The following is a 14937-nucleotide window of genomic DNA, read 5'->3' as shown; positions in this document are numbered from 1 at the left end:
ACAGATTAAAATCAAATTGTAGCTCAAGAATGAATGAAAAGTGGGTTTTTTTAAAAAAAATATTTAAAATATTTTAAACTACAGCTGCCTTCTGAAAGGAATGAATGTTTATTGAGGACTTCAGATGAATATATTGCTTCACATCAAGGCAGCTCCAGATTTTATCCCAAAATGACAAATTCCACTGCCCATCTTTTGTGTCATGTTTGACTTTGGAAAGTATCTGAGAAAGGTCAGATTTCTCTAAAGAAATGAAATGTCTTCAACAACAATTCCCTCAACAACAATTCCAGGATCTGGAGTTTCTCACCTCACAATATTTCAAGAGGATTTCTGGAAGATCCACTTCTGTGGGCTCAGATATTGTTATTGAGGAGAACCATGGGACAACCTGGCTTTGGGTACTGACCAGAGGAGACCCATCTCCACACCCACGGGGGAACCAGGGACACACGAGGAGGAAAATGCCTCCGTCCAGAGGAGGACTCTCCTTTTTAAGCTGTTTTGTGTCATTGTGTGGAGAACAAGGAGGGTTTTTTGGGAATTCCAGTGGTGCACCATCAACAAACACAAGTTTGAGGTTCTCTGCTGAGCACAAGGAGCAGCCACTTACTTTGCTTTTGCTTCTGCATCCTCGTAGGCTTTGTTGGAGACGTCATCCAGGCCCCCGATCAGGTGCTTGAAGGAGCTGTAAAGACAAAGGGACACTTTGAGAGGAAAATCCCAGAAACATCAAGGTTGGAAAAGCCCCTGAAGGTCATCCAGTCCAACCAGTAACCCACCACTGCCAGCTCCACCACTGAACTATGGCTGGAAAGATCTAGGAGCCGAGAAAGCCAGTGTGGCTCTTTGGCAGCAATCAGGGCCAGATCACGGTGCCAGTGACCCACCAGGCCCAGGGCTGGGAATCCGCTGGCAAACACGGCCTCAGCAATGCTGGAGATGCCAAAACCGACTCCGAGAAGATCCCGAGGTATTTATCCAGCCCACCGAAATGGCTGCTGAAGGTTTTCATCCTCCAGTGGAAGTTTCAGAGTAAATGTGCCAGTGTGGCTGGTGGTGGCACCTCAACCATCACATCCCTGTCCTCCAGCCAGGAACCCTCTAAATCCCTCTGCTTCCCAAGCGACAGTTCCATTTGTGGATCCCAGCTTCCTCATCTGTAGAGAAACAGCATCCAAAAACACATCAAGGAGGGTGCAAACTGAAAGAGAGGGAACTTAGGTTGGATATTGGGCAGGAATTGTTCCCTGGGAGGGTGGGCAGGCCCTGGCACAGGGTGCCCAGAGAAGCTGTGGCAGAGAAGTGTCCAAGACCAGGTTGGATGAGACTTGGAGCAGCCTGGGAGAGTGGAAGGTGTCCCTGCCCATGGCAAGGGGTGGAATGAGGTGATCCTTAACATCCCTTCCATCCCAAACCATCCTGGGATTCCATGAAAAGCCAGAAATGAGTAACTGAAATCAGTGAATGCCTTCAAACAGTCATGTTCAGGTGAAAAGCTACTTTCACTGTCCAGTTCCAGCATTCCCAGGGGGTCTGTCACACGCAGGTTGTTTTTTCAAGGAAGAAAAATCTGAAAGGATGAACCACTGCAAAGCAGAGTTTCTTGAATGATCTCTGCCTTAAGGTCACAGCTTTATAAATGAAAACCCTGCGATTCCTCCAGCTCCTCTGTGCTCCTGACACTCCTGAGGCACGAAACACAGAGCTGAAGAACAGGAATTGCTCTAAGTGGACAAAAAAATGAATGGAAACTTTGAAAAAAAAGAAAGAAAAGAATTGAAATCCCTGTTTAGGGCCACATTTCTGACTTTAGGAATAAGAACAGGGATATTTAATATGGAGGATTTATAGGATCAAAGAGAATTAATGGCACTGAGCAGGTGAGGAAAATCCAGGGGAAATGCAATCTCCTGTCAGGCATGGGGTGAGCCAGGGAGACTCCGTGTTCCTGGGATGGGAACGGTGGGACCCCAGGTGGCTCAGACACGCTGCCAGTCCTGAGCCAGTCCTTCGGGGTCCTGCTGCATCAGGACATGCCTGACCCTATGGAATGTACCCCATGGGCGTGTGGAGAGCGGGGACAGCACTTCCAGCAGAGCCAAGGGAGGCCCAATTATCCTACTGGAAAAGGCTGGATTTTGCCCTTTGCTGTGGGGCAGCTGGGAGAGGGGGTTTGGATCTGGATTTGCTGCAAGGGCTTTTCCAGAGGAATTCTCCTCCCTGGGGCTGTTGCAGAGCTGTGTGCACACAGTGCTGTGCCTGTGCTCCGGGATGGCCCTGCTGGAGCTGGGAGGTGCCACCAGGTGCCCTCTGTGCTCCCTGCAGCCTGAGCCATCCTGGGATTCTCTGCTGGGAATTACTGCTCAGGAAATGCCCTGTGCCCACACCAATTCCCACAGTGTCCCGCTCCACTTAATTCATGGTATTTGAAATCAAACAATCAAGGAAATCATTTCTGCAGCCCAGGGAAAGCAAATTAATGGATTCATTAATGAGGAAGACAAGGCACAGAGCCCTTTGCTCTCACATAAAGTCGTGTTAGAGGTTTTTAACCAGGCTGGTAATTATTAATACTTTTAATATTAGGATGGGTTAATCATGGGGGTATCTTTCCAACCCCAAATTCCTTGCTCAGCAGTGAAAACAGGAACAACTCAGCTCCTTCAACACCTCAAGTTTGATCTTCCCAGTGCTGGGAATGTGCCACGGGATGAAGCCTGACCTTGCAAGGTGACAGTGAGAGCAAAGCAGGATTGGGGTGTTCATGCCTAATTGCACCCCAAACAGGCATTCAGGCAATTAATTAACACAGTAACACCATCCTGGAAGGCCATAAGACATTACCTAGGGCTTAATTTGCAGTTTAGGCTTGGTTTGCTTAGGAAAATGGGGCAGGGTTAAACACCCCAGGTTTTTTTTGGCAAGGCAAATAAATCTTTTCTAGTGAAACATCAAAGAAGAAAAAGTCACTGAAAGGAGTATCAACAGTTTCTCTAAAACCCTTAATTTTATTAAAAATTTTAAGCCAGACTTAACACTGGGTAAGATGTAAAGTTCACTTGAGTCCCTTTTTTATTGCCCATCTCAACGCTGTTGAAGGCTTGGCTCAGTCCCAACCTCCCCAAGAATTCAATCAGAAGCTGCTCGTGTTTTTTTCTCCTCGTGGCCTTTTCTCTTCATTTTTCCTATTCTCTCCTCATAACCAATTTTCTCCATGGATAAACTTCGCTCCAACTGGGAGAAACAGTAAAGCAGCAAACCCTAAAATCTCCACGGAAAGAGCTCGGCTCAGCTTATATGGGGTCAGTCATGCCAGGATAATACTTTTTTATTTCATTTTTCTCCCATTTCCATTGCCAGGAGGGCTGATCCAATAACCTTTGTTGACACCTCACAGCTCTCCCTGATAAAATCCAAAACCAGGCTTTGAAACGTGGACAAAAATGGAAAATGCAAAGTGGAAAAGCAGAAAATAGCTGAAATATTTCAAATGTTGCCTTAAAAAAAAAGTGCATCCTCTTGCTACGTGCAGCTGAGAAGATGAGAAGCTGGAAAAGCAGCATTTAGTGTAAATTCCAGGTAGTTTTGTAACTCTCTGTCAGCAGCAGCTGTGCCTTGAGTTCTCCTGGCTCTGATCCATCAGCTCCTCTCTCTCCATTTGCATGAGGCAGTTTTGTTCTCTGAGCACCCACAGTGTTGCTAAACCTCTGAGCTCCAGGAAAACGTTGTTGGTGCCATAAATAAATTATGTGGAGGGGAAAAAAATCCCATGTAAATAAAAGATGAACCTGAATCAACCTCAGTGCAAATATTCCAACAGCTCAGGAGCAGCCACGAACACTTCCCAACACTTCTTCAGTTTCAAGAGGTAGGTGTGAAAAAAAAAAGAATTATGAAGTTGCACCAACTTGTCCCTGAGGGTGCCAGTGATGATCCAAATGTCAGGAATGAGTTTGGAGCCTTTCCCTCCTGTTTTCTCTCCATACAAAGGAGCTGAGAGTGAAGTCTGTCTGTGTATCTTTATTCAAACTGAGCCACAGAACAGATGCTCGAGGGGTGTCTGCACAGTATTTATCAGAAGACCTTTTACAGACAAAGGACCAATCCATCAAATCCAGCACATATTTGTTAACTTTGCCCCACCTGTACTTCTGGAACAAATCTAACGACCCCTCCAAGGAGCCTGGAAATTCATCAGGATGAGCTCCGACAAGGCCAAGCTTGGACCAGTTTGGAGGCAACACCATGGAGCATCTCCCACAAGAAGTGTTTTTTTTCCCAGAGGATGAATTCCTGCAGTGTCACCACAGGAAAAATTTCATTAATGGTAGCCTTGATCTTGTAGGGTGTCAAGGCAAGTCCTAAAGACAGAAAGTCCATGAAATGTTAAAAAAAAAAAAGCACTTGGAAACAGAAATGCCTGAAAGCCATGTGAGAGGGGCTATAAAATATTGATGTGCATCCCTAGAGTGGAGGTTGGATGAGCAGGAAATGCTGCGGTTCCAATGAGCTGTCCGGCTCCCCAGCGATCCAAAGGCTTCTCCAAACTCCTTGGAATGGTCAGAGATCCAGCTGACTTTCTTTTTTTCACAATTCCCATGAACACTGCATGGATTTTGCTGACGTTTCCAAGCCAATTCCAGAAGCCCACGGTTGGCTCTGTGCTCCATGGCTGGCAGGAAGAGCATCTGGATAAATCAATCCCGACTCACCAGGGAGCTTGAGCATGGAGAAGTCCCCAGCCTGCCCCGTGCTGTGGTCCCTTCCAAAGCTGCCACTCTCATTTCCTCAGCCTTCTCACCCTCTCACTTCATTTTCCCTACTGGATTACAGTTCCTCCTCTTCCATGTTGAAATCTTGATGATAATGTGAAATTCCTTGAAATTTTTTCTTTCTGATTGCCAAGTTCTTTCTTTCAAATACACCTGACCAGGTAGGGCTACACAAGGTTTTTTTGGGTTTTTTCCTGGCAGTCTTCTTCCTTGGGGGACCAAAATGAATGGTGCTCCCACTGGGAATCACAGAATTCCTAGAAAAGTTTGGGTTGGAAGGACCTCAAAGCCCATCCAGTGCCACCCCTGCCATGGGCAGGGACACCTCCCACTGTGCCAGGCTGCTCCAAGCCCCAATGTCCAGCCTGGCCTTGGACACTGCCAGGGATCCAGGGGCAGCCCCAGCTGCTCTGGGCACCCTGTGCCAGGGCCTGCCCACCCTGCCAGGGAAGGATTAAGAGCATTAAGGACCAAATCCCACTGAAATTCATTATTCTGGCAAAGGAAGCGACTCAAAAACACAACTGCAAGATGGAAAAAATGCCGATGCTTTGCATAACAAATATTTTCAGGACATGGACAAGTGGGAACAAAGTCCATGGGATGCACCAAATGCTTCCTGCAGGTTGTTTTCATCGTTAGATCAGGATTCTGCTCATTCCTGAACCAGAAAAGGATGCTGGAAATGTACTTGGCAAAGCACATCTACCTAGGTTGGCAAAGATAGCTCTACTACTTTTTGGGTGCCTTTGGAGTGTTTCTGCAAGAGCCCTCTTGTTTCACAAAGAAATTAAAAAGCAAGGCAGCACCAACATCATCTGGAAATTAAAGACCCATCACGAGCTCCAGTTTGACTTCTCTCGTGGTATTTCCAACTCCCACTGCTTCAGCCCTGTGGCCATTTTATACATATTTCATAAATTCCAGAAATCCTTTTAGGCAATGCATTCCTGGCTTCATGCTTACGCAGTTCCCTTCTCAAACCCAGCCTAAGCAGGTCCCTTCTCAAACCCAGCTTAAGCAGTTCCCTTCTCAAACCCATTTTAACCAGTTCCCGTCTCAAACCCATTTTAACCAATTCCCTTCTCAAACTCAGTTTAAGCAATTCCCATCTCAAATCCAGCTTAAGCAATTCCCTTCTCAAACCCAGCTTAAGCAATTCCTTCCTCAAACCCAGCTTAACCAGTTCCCGTCTCAAACCCAGTTTAACCAATTCCCTCCTCAAACCCAGCTTAAGCAGTTCCCTTCTCAAACCCAGTTTACGCAGTTCCCTTCTCAAACCCAGTTTAAGCAGGTCCTGTCTCAAACCCAGCTTATGCAATTCCCTTCTCAAATCCAGTCTAAGCAGTTCCCGTCTCAAACCCAGCTTAAGCAGTTCCCTCCTCAAACCCAACTTAAGCAGTTCCCTCCTCAAACCCGGCCTAAGCAGTCCTGTCTCAAACCCAGCTTAAGCTGTTCCCTTCTCAAACCCAGCTTAAGCAATTCCTTCCTCAAACCCAGCTTAAGCAATTCCCTCTTCAAACCCATCTTAAGTAGGTCCCATCTCAAACCCAGCTTAAACAATTCCCTTCTCAAACCCAACTTGCCCAGAGCTCCTGGTTCATCCCTGTGAAGAGTTTTCCATATTATTCACCCCCAAACTACAAACTCTGCAGCACCTAAACCAGCCCTAAAATTGCTGGGAATTTTGGCAAATCCAGAGTGCAGGCTCACGTCTCCCTTAGGAATAACTTACTGTGGCACCAAGGTGTGACTGTCTCTGTTAATGAGATGGGAGTGTGGCAGCTGGAACAATTTCTGGATGCCTTGGGAAGCCTTCACCAGGAAGCTGGAAGAGTTACCCTGCTGCTGGCTAATTCCAGTGGGTGGTACTGGTCAGTGAGAGTGGAATTCTCCAGGAATTCCATGTGTTAAGGGAAAGGTCTTTTGCCATCACTCGTTTTTTTGAAACTGCAACACCAATTTTGCTGAGCTGCTTCAGAGGGGGATGCCCCCAGAGCATGGAAACTGCTGCTCCAGTGGTTCCATCTGATCAAGCAAAGAGCTTGTCTGGGAAAAGGAAATATTTGGCAGCTGCAGGGACTGGTGTCACCCCTCCTGCCACATGGAACAGATCCCAGCTGCACGAAACAGCCATTCCCTGCTCCCATTGCTGCCTTCTGTGTCACCCAACCTTCACATCCACCTCCACAACCCAAAAGGTGTAAAATTCCCTATATCTGGATATAAACAAATGGTTCTTTCTCCTCACCAATTTCCCAAATTGCCACAAGTCCCTGGTAGTTTTTCTCCACCCAGAATTTTGCTCCTGCAGTTGTTGTCATTCCTATAAAATACCAGCCTAAGGAAGAGCTGGCACACGAAACTCAGCCCTGGTCAGGACACAGGACAGCCTGCCCTGAGCTATAAATAGGGCTGTCAATATGGTCACTTTCCTTGCACTATAAATAAGAATTTTATAAATAGTGTTCCTCTGCTAATTGCAGAGTGTTAATAGAACCTCTGGTGTAGATTAACCGCAGCTTCATCAGTTTAAATTTAACTCGTACTTCCTTACTATTTCAAGGGCATTGGATACTGGGGAAAAGGCACAGGAGACAAGGAAAGGCACAGTCTGGAAAATGATCAGGGATGGGTGACTTGAATTATTTGGGGGTTTTTAACTCTTACAGTGCAAACCAGAAATATCTGTTGCAAAAGGATAAAAATAAAAAAGCATAAATGACTTGTTGCTTTTTATTTCCCTGAATGAATGCTTGCTAAATTATCTAATTCTTAAAAGTATAAAGATTATTAAAATATTATTTTGCTAAATAATCGAATTCTTCTTCCTCTCTTTGCCCCAAGGCACGAGACAGAAGGGTGGGTGTTTCATCTACCAGGCTGGGAAAGGAACTCTCAGGTGTTCCCCACCTGTGTTCAATGGACAGACCGTGGGTTTTGCAATTAATAATCAATAAACAGAAATCAGAACTGGGATTTCTGAAGAGATTCCCCAGCTCAGCCTTTACGGAATACTGGATTTCCAGGAATGGAGGCCTGTGAGAGAGCTCAACACAAACCACTTGTGTCACAGCAGGGTTGAGGGGATGGAGATCAGCCCTACCAGAGCACGGAATCATCTCTCTCACCAGAACCCAAGGAGGGCTCCAGAACCACTTCCAGGGATCCACAGGGATCATAGATCCAGCTCCTGGACCTGCCCAGACACCCCAACAATATCCACACTGCTCTGGAAGCTCCTGGCCCACAGGTGGGTCCCACATACTTCAAAAATCCAATGGATTAATTTTCCTTTCCAACATTTGCAATTTTTTCTTATTTTTCCCATAGCTTTTGGCTCCCTCCTGCAGGTTCCTTGGAGTTCCTGCACTGGGGGAGGCAGGGAAAAGTCAATCCCTATCCACCCTCACTATGGGTTTCACAGATCCGTACCACATTCCCATGGAAGGTATGTCCATGCCTTTTGCTGGTCTGTGCCAGTGCTTCACAACCAGAAAACCCCCCCAGGGGCCATGTTCCATTTTTATGTCATTTTATGTCATTTTTGAATCTCATTCCCAGTAACTGCAGAGAGCAGCTGGATTTGCAGCACTGGGGCATCCAGGCCTGTTTTTTTCTGGATTAAACCCCCCTAATTCCCTCAAGCTTCCTGTACAAATCATTATTTTACTCTCCTGACCTCCTGTATCTCCTCTGAGCCACAGAGCTCCCAGCAGGGCTGTGTCCTTCTCCCAAGGATTCTCCATCCCCCCATGGACTGGGATAACACCTTGCTCCAACATTTGCCAGGAGCTGATGCCTTTCATGCCGTGAATTCCGTGTGTGTCCCACTGTAACACCCAGATCCCTTCCCACAGTAATTCCAGCTCCTCCTTCATTTCCATTTGGTCTCTCTGAGATTCTAATTGTCACCATTGAGTTTTGCCTGGTTGATTTAGGGGCACTTTCCCTCAAGTGGAAATTCATCAAGGACGCATCTGTGACTTTATCACCCCAAATTAAGAGGCCTCTCTGGAGAAGATGATCCAAGGCTCTTGTTAAGCTCTGGAAAAGGTTTACATTGGAGTTCCCCCCAGCCCCAGGCAGAAGGAGGGACTTACTCTCTGTCTATGACCAGACAAGTGACCGCTTCAGCTGCGATGACGTTGGCTGTCCTGACATCCTCCCTGAAAGAAAAAACACATTTCTTCAGTTATTTCCATGCCAACCTTCTGATTTCCAATGTACAGGCTTCTTCAAGCACTCTGAGAATAAATTTCTGGCTTTCACAGCTTTTCCTGATGTTTTCATCATCCATATAGTTAATAAAAGACTAGAATTCCAAGAATATCAATTTAATTCATTTTAATCAGGTTGATTTGTTGTTCCAGTGTTTCAGAGTCTGCGCTGCATTTTCTGGGTTCACTTTATCCCAATTCCCTCCAGCCTTTCCATGTTCCAAGGGTAAGTGGATCACAGGCAAAAGAGACCTTCCCTCTTCTAAACACACCTCATTCACTGAGGCTGGAACACCACTCTGCGTTTCCATTGAAGCAGAAAATGAGATTTACAGGTGCTCTTAGGAATAGAAATCCCCTTTTAAAGACTGGAGGTATTAAAGCAGGAATATGGTTAAAGAAGGGTGATGCACGTGCACTCTCCCTCTGAGGTCATCATTCATTTACTTTAATTGCTTTGGAGCTCTCTTCATGTTCATATCTTTGAAACAGAGCAAGCAGAAGTACAAGGGAAGAACATTAATATTCCAGCCTGTGCTGGAATGCTGACTCTATTAGGAGTGGAATTAAGTGTGTATTAGTGCTAATTTACCCCACTGATAAACCACATTGTGCTAATTTAAAGCAAAGGAGAAAGCAGCCGTGGAATAGCAGTGGATAATTATCGCTCTTAACTCCTAAAATGTGGGTAAATACAGAGAGGATAAGGAAAGACAATATTGAATTCCTCATTAAGTGGCTTAGCCACCTTTTGCCAATATACTGATCCATTAAAACGAGAATTCAAACTTGGTGGTGTCCACTAATTCCAGGTAAAACTCAAGACACTGGTCCCGTTATGCCAGAAGCCACAAAAAGACATTTATCCCTTTAAATGTATGGATCAGAGACGTGATTATTGTTACTGTTTTATGTTTAGATGATTACAGAGCAGGAAAATACAATACAATCAGCGGCCTCAGTTCAAACATTTTCAATGAAATCTGAAATGAGACATTCAAATGCACAAGGGACCGTGGTGGTTTCTGCTGTCTTGTCCTTCATCCATCCTTTTCTAGAAGGTGACTTTGGCCAGCAGCAGCACAGGGAAGTGCAGGAATCCGTGGCGCTCAAGGCAAATGAAACCTTGGAAGTGCACGGCATGAGAAACTCCACGTGCAAGGCATTAAGTGGAAAAGTAATTACTAGGAGGGGATTGAAGGCAAGAGCAACTACCAGCAAGTGCTCAGCATTAAACGAGAGAGTAACTCCTACAAGTAAGTGGCATTAAACACAATAAATCATTACTACAAGTCCAAGAGTAATTCCTAGCAGTGTGCAGCATGAAATGAAATGTTTACCGCTAGTAAGTGCACAGGACTACTCGCAGAAGGAATTACTACAAGTGCATGGCATTAATTGCACCAAGTAATTGCTACACGTGAACTGCACCAAACACAAGAGGAATTGCTGTAAGGGCACAGCATTAAGTGTAATAATTACTACAAGTGCAAAGCATTAAACCCAGAAGTTACTACTAGTAAATGCACAGCGTTGAAGGTAAAAGTAACTACTACAAGTGCAAGGCATTAAATGCAGAAGTTACTACAAGTAAATGCACGGCATTAAATGCAACAAGTAACCACGGTATTGAATGAAAAACAACAAGTGCAAAACACTAAAAACAAAGGTAATTACTCCCAGTAATTACTCCCAGTGAGCAGCATTAAATGGAACACTAATTACAAGCAAATACATGAAAGAACTAATTACTAGCAGTGCAAGATATTAAATGCAGAGGTTGCTCTCAGCAAGTGCACAGCTTTAAAGGCGAAAGTAACTATTACCAGTGCAACAAGGAATTGTGACAAGTGCAAAGTAATTACTGCATTAAATGCAAGAGACAATTAATTACTGCAAGTGCATTAAATACAAGTAATTATTTTAACAGCACTGAACGCACAGGCTGCTATTAGAAGAGCAATGTGCAAAAGACAACTTATTAACAAATAATTAATTAATTAATTCCCAGCAGTGCCCACCACCCGCCGTGGCCCCAGGGAGGAGGAGAGAGCACTGACTCGGACACTCCCTGGCCTTCATCCCCCTCATCCTCGCAGCTGCTTCCCGAAAAGGCGCACTCCTCATCTGTGGAATCTCCCCCGCTCTCCGAGCGCTCCATGGCCGCGGCCGCTCCAGCATTTCCCCTGGACGCTCCTGATCCCCTCCAGCTCTGTGCTCTGTGTCCCCCCCGGTATTTTGCAGCTCCCCCAGCTCAGAGCTCGGCACCTGCAGAAAGGTCACAGCTGCTGCGGGGGCTCTCGGCCGCGGAAATCCAAGAGGGGAGGATTTGGGAGCCCGCAGGAGATCCTTGGCTGTGCACAAGGGCCAAAAACCCCATCAGGAGACCTCGTGTGCCCTCTGCAGCTCCTTAACCCCACGGTGGAATTAGGTGGTAATGATATCCACATTCCTAAACGTTCCCAGGCGTGTCAGCACACCACTGGAAACACGAGGCCGTTGTTTCAGGGGTGAAATGCATAGATCTGTTTTTCTGCTTGCAATTTACAGCCCACGTCACCACATTGGGAAGTTACAACAATTTTGCTTCTGACAAGCTGTCAACAACTTCATTTAAGAAGAGATAAGTTCATACTTCAGCTTCTGTTCCATGGCTTTACCTCAGGCTTCCATAATTTGCCCTAAATGTAAAAATATCTCAGGTGATTCCTGTTGTTTTGCTTTTTTTACCTTCCTACATCCTCAGACTGCTTGAAGTCCTGCCCCAACACCTGCTCCCATAGTTCCCACTGCTCCTCATCCCTTGGATGGGGACTCCACCCAATGTTTGACAGCCCTTCCTGTAAAGGAATTTTTCCCAATAGCCAACCTAAACCTCTTCCGGTGCAATCTGAGGCCATTTCCCCTTGTCCTGTCCCTGTTCCCTGGCAGCAGAGCCCGACCCCCCCGGCTGCCCCCTCCTGTCAGGGACTTGTGCAGAGCCACAAGGTCCCCCCTGAGCCTCCTTTGCTCCAGGCTGCTGGAATCTCAGCAGCAGCTCCTGGGAGTTTTTTTACTTTTAGAACTTGAGTGCAGCAAAGACAGAGGAGAATTTCCTTGACCAACAGAGCCTTGAAAGGCCCGAGGCCTCGGCTTCATAAATATTCCAGTCAATTATCACAAAGGGCTCCTTTTCTTTTGTAAATCTTGTTGTACAACCCTTGGCAGGGCTTAAACCTTTCGGCTGGAGCCTCTGGGAACAGAAATATATTTTAGGAGCAGTCAGTAAATGCTAACGAGATGCTCACAAGGCATAAGAGAGTATTAGGGGGAGCTGGTACATTTTCTATTTGGAGAGTTGTACGTTTTGCTTATTTTAAGTAAAAAAATCGATAAAACAGTATTTTTAAAGCTGAACGAGCTGAACTGTTGTTCTCTAAGAAACGTTTTGTTTTCCCAATATGCCTAAAGCTTAAATCACACGGGGTTTTTGCTACATGTCCTCAAACTGGGGTACCTTGGAGTCAAATCCCTCCTGCTGTATTTCATTCCCTTTTAGGAGGTGAGATTTTAATGCCTGAGGGGATTTTTAGAAGATTCTTTATGAAATGCCTTTTCCAGCACAGCTTTTTCCAGTGGCACCTTTTATTAGTTTCACATTAAAACCTATTAAAGCTGAGTGGAGCGCGCTGTGTTTATTCATGCCAGCAATGGGCTTTTATATCGAAGCCAAAGGCAAACGGGCGCTGGCTTCTCAGGAGGATGAAGTGCTGGGGATCCAGACTTTGGTCTGTGAGGGGTGGCTTCCCCCATGGAAATCAGGCACATCCAGGTGACTGATGCAGACATGGACCACAGAATTCCTTAAGTTTGGAGAAGAACTCCAAGGTCATCAAGTCCAGTCTTTGACTGATCCCCATTTTGTCAACTCCTTCCTTGGGAGGGTGGGCAGGCCGTGGCACAGATTCCCAGCTGTGGCTGCCCCTGGATCCCTGGCAGTGTCCAAGGCCAGGCTGGACATTGGGAGAACCCTGGGACAGTGGAAGGTGTCCCTGCCCATGGCAGGGGTGACACTGGGTGGGCTTGGGGTCCCTTCCAGCCCAAACCATTCTGTGACCCCATGGACACAGCCACATCCAGCTGTTTCCTGATGTTCACCATTTCCTTCCCTAAAAACGAGGATAAAACCCCGTTTCTTGTCTCAAGAAACTGGAGAACCTCAAAGGACCACCCAGAGCAGGTGGGTCAGTGCCTGGTCCTTGGTGGCCTCTCTGCAGAACCTGCTGCTGCCTGGGAGAGGCCCTGGCAGAAATCCCCTGTCCTGTGGGACCTCAGGAGATGAGTGCTGAGATCATTTGGGAATGGTGCTAATGAGGGTTTGCAGAGCAGAGCCAGAAATAAAAAATGAGCTCTTCCCTGGTGGGTTTGAAATGATGCCACAGCACTATCCAGAGGTTTCTAATTTGCTGCTGTTCCCATCCTTTAATGCATTTTCCCCCCTTCCAGGACTGTACACTTGGCCTGGTTACAATATTCGTATTAATAAGGTTGAATTAAGGCATTTAGGACAAGACACATCAGAAAAGAGAAAAAAAGGGGGGAAATCAGTTATTAGCTTGAATTTAGTGATAACAGCTCAAACCCAGCATCTCTATCCCCACTTTAATCTTACTGGGTATTTTCTGATTACACTGTGACTTTCAGGTGGGAGATAAAACTCACCTTTATTGGGTATTCTGAGGAGTGGTACCCAAATTTGGTGACCTTCTATCCTTTACAAAGAGGGATTTGCCTACCTGGAGACTTAAGAATGTTTTTTTAAAGTTTTGGTTACCTTTTATTTGTAACCATTTCTCTAACTTCACTTGCATCTTGGCCTACATTTGCAGCAGGGCGAGATGCAACAACCACCTGCCTGTTCTTGATTTGGAAAAAATGAATCAATAATGAAGGTTTTATGGGCCAAAACCAAACTAAATCTCATGGTTAAAGGGCTTGCCCTGAGAATCCTATCCAAGAAATCCAACTGGAATGGAAAGAAATGAATTCCTGGCCTGGGTGGGGGTGACCTGGAGGAAATTCTGGTGCTGAGACTACAACAGTAGTGTTAGGAGAGCCGTTCAGGGTTGTCACCCAGCAGATTCCCAGGAGGAAAGGGATGGATCCCCATTCCCAGGTTCATCTCCCACTGATGGTGCCATGTTGATGGATGGTGCTACTGCTTTGAACATCCCAAAAAAATGTATTTGTGGCAGTGACCTCGACTCCTCCACCTCTTTTGTGCTGTGGAGCAGCTTCTCTCCTTCTGGTGGACGTGTCCCACCCTGCCATGAAGGATTTCCCTGCTCTGAGGACACCCTTTAGGTGATTTGATAGGGGTTTGATATGGCAGGTGCTGCTGAACACCTGAATGTGAAGGTGGAAGAGTCAGCACTCAGCACTGGGAAGGCACAATAAAAAACCTCAGTAATTATTACACCCGTAACTTCAAGCCCTGATGACCCTCCAAGGAACCTTGTCTTCCTTTTATCATTTTTATGAGGCAAGCAGGTATTTAAGAACAAATTGTGATGAATCTGAGGCCGTTCAGCACAGGAAGGACTCATAGCACTAAAAGTGAGGAGCAAAAGTTAGTCCATGCTCCTCCTCCATGGGAGGGTCTTCCCTAAACCACTTCCAGTGTTAAAATAGGTAATAACTTATGGAAATTTGATTAGGGATTAAAAGGGTTTTTGTAAAATAAAATGCCTGTCCAAAGAGGAAATACAATTCAAAGCTTAAATAAAACATATATGGAAAAAAAGCCCAGACATGAGGCTGAATTACAGCCCTGGATTTTGAAAACGGCACTGGAATAGTCTGGGAAAGTCACCTGGAAATCAAGAATTGCATTTTCCTAATAAATGTTCTGATATTAATATTCCCATGGGTCTTTCAGGCTTGGCAGAAAGTAGCACTGCGTG

The 14937-nt window shown here is 45.8% G+C and overlaps 1 protein-coding gene across 4 annotated transcripts in view; it reads right to left on the bottom strand.

The window, feature by feature from the left end:
- Positions 1-14937, bottom strand: part of PRKG1 (protein kinase cGMP-dependent 1) — a 370739-nt gene that overhangs the window by 52220 nt on the left and 303582 nt on the right. For 3 of the 4 annotated variants that reach the window (XM_032115877.1, XM_032115876.1, XM_032115878.1), the window contains exons 8-9: positions 8879-8944; positions 614-688 (exon numbers count right to left, since the gene is read on the bottom strand). In XM_032115877.1, the coding sequence (XP_031971768.1) occupies positions 614-688; positions 8879-8944 (141 nt within the window). Of the gene's footprint in view, positions 1-613; positions 689-8878; positions 8945-12193; positions 12203-14937 lie in introns of those variants that run through there. The other variant, XM_032115879.1, reaches the window with a different exon arrangement.

The sequence above is a fragment of the Corvus moneduloides genome, chromosome 8, assembly GCF_009650955.1.
Source record: "Corvus moneduloides isolate bCorMon1 chromosome 8, bCorMon1.pri, whole genome shotgun sequence".
NCBI classification, from domain to species: domain Eukaryota; kingdom Metazoa; phylum Chordata; class Aves; order Passeriformes; family Corvidae; genus Corvus; species Corvus moneduloides.
Note: the sequence above shows the minus strand (reverse complement) of the source record. Positions and strands in the feature narration are given on the sequence as shown.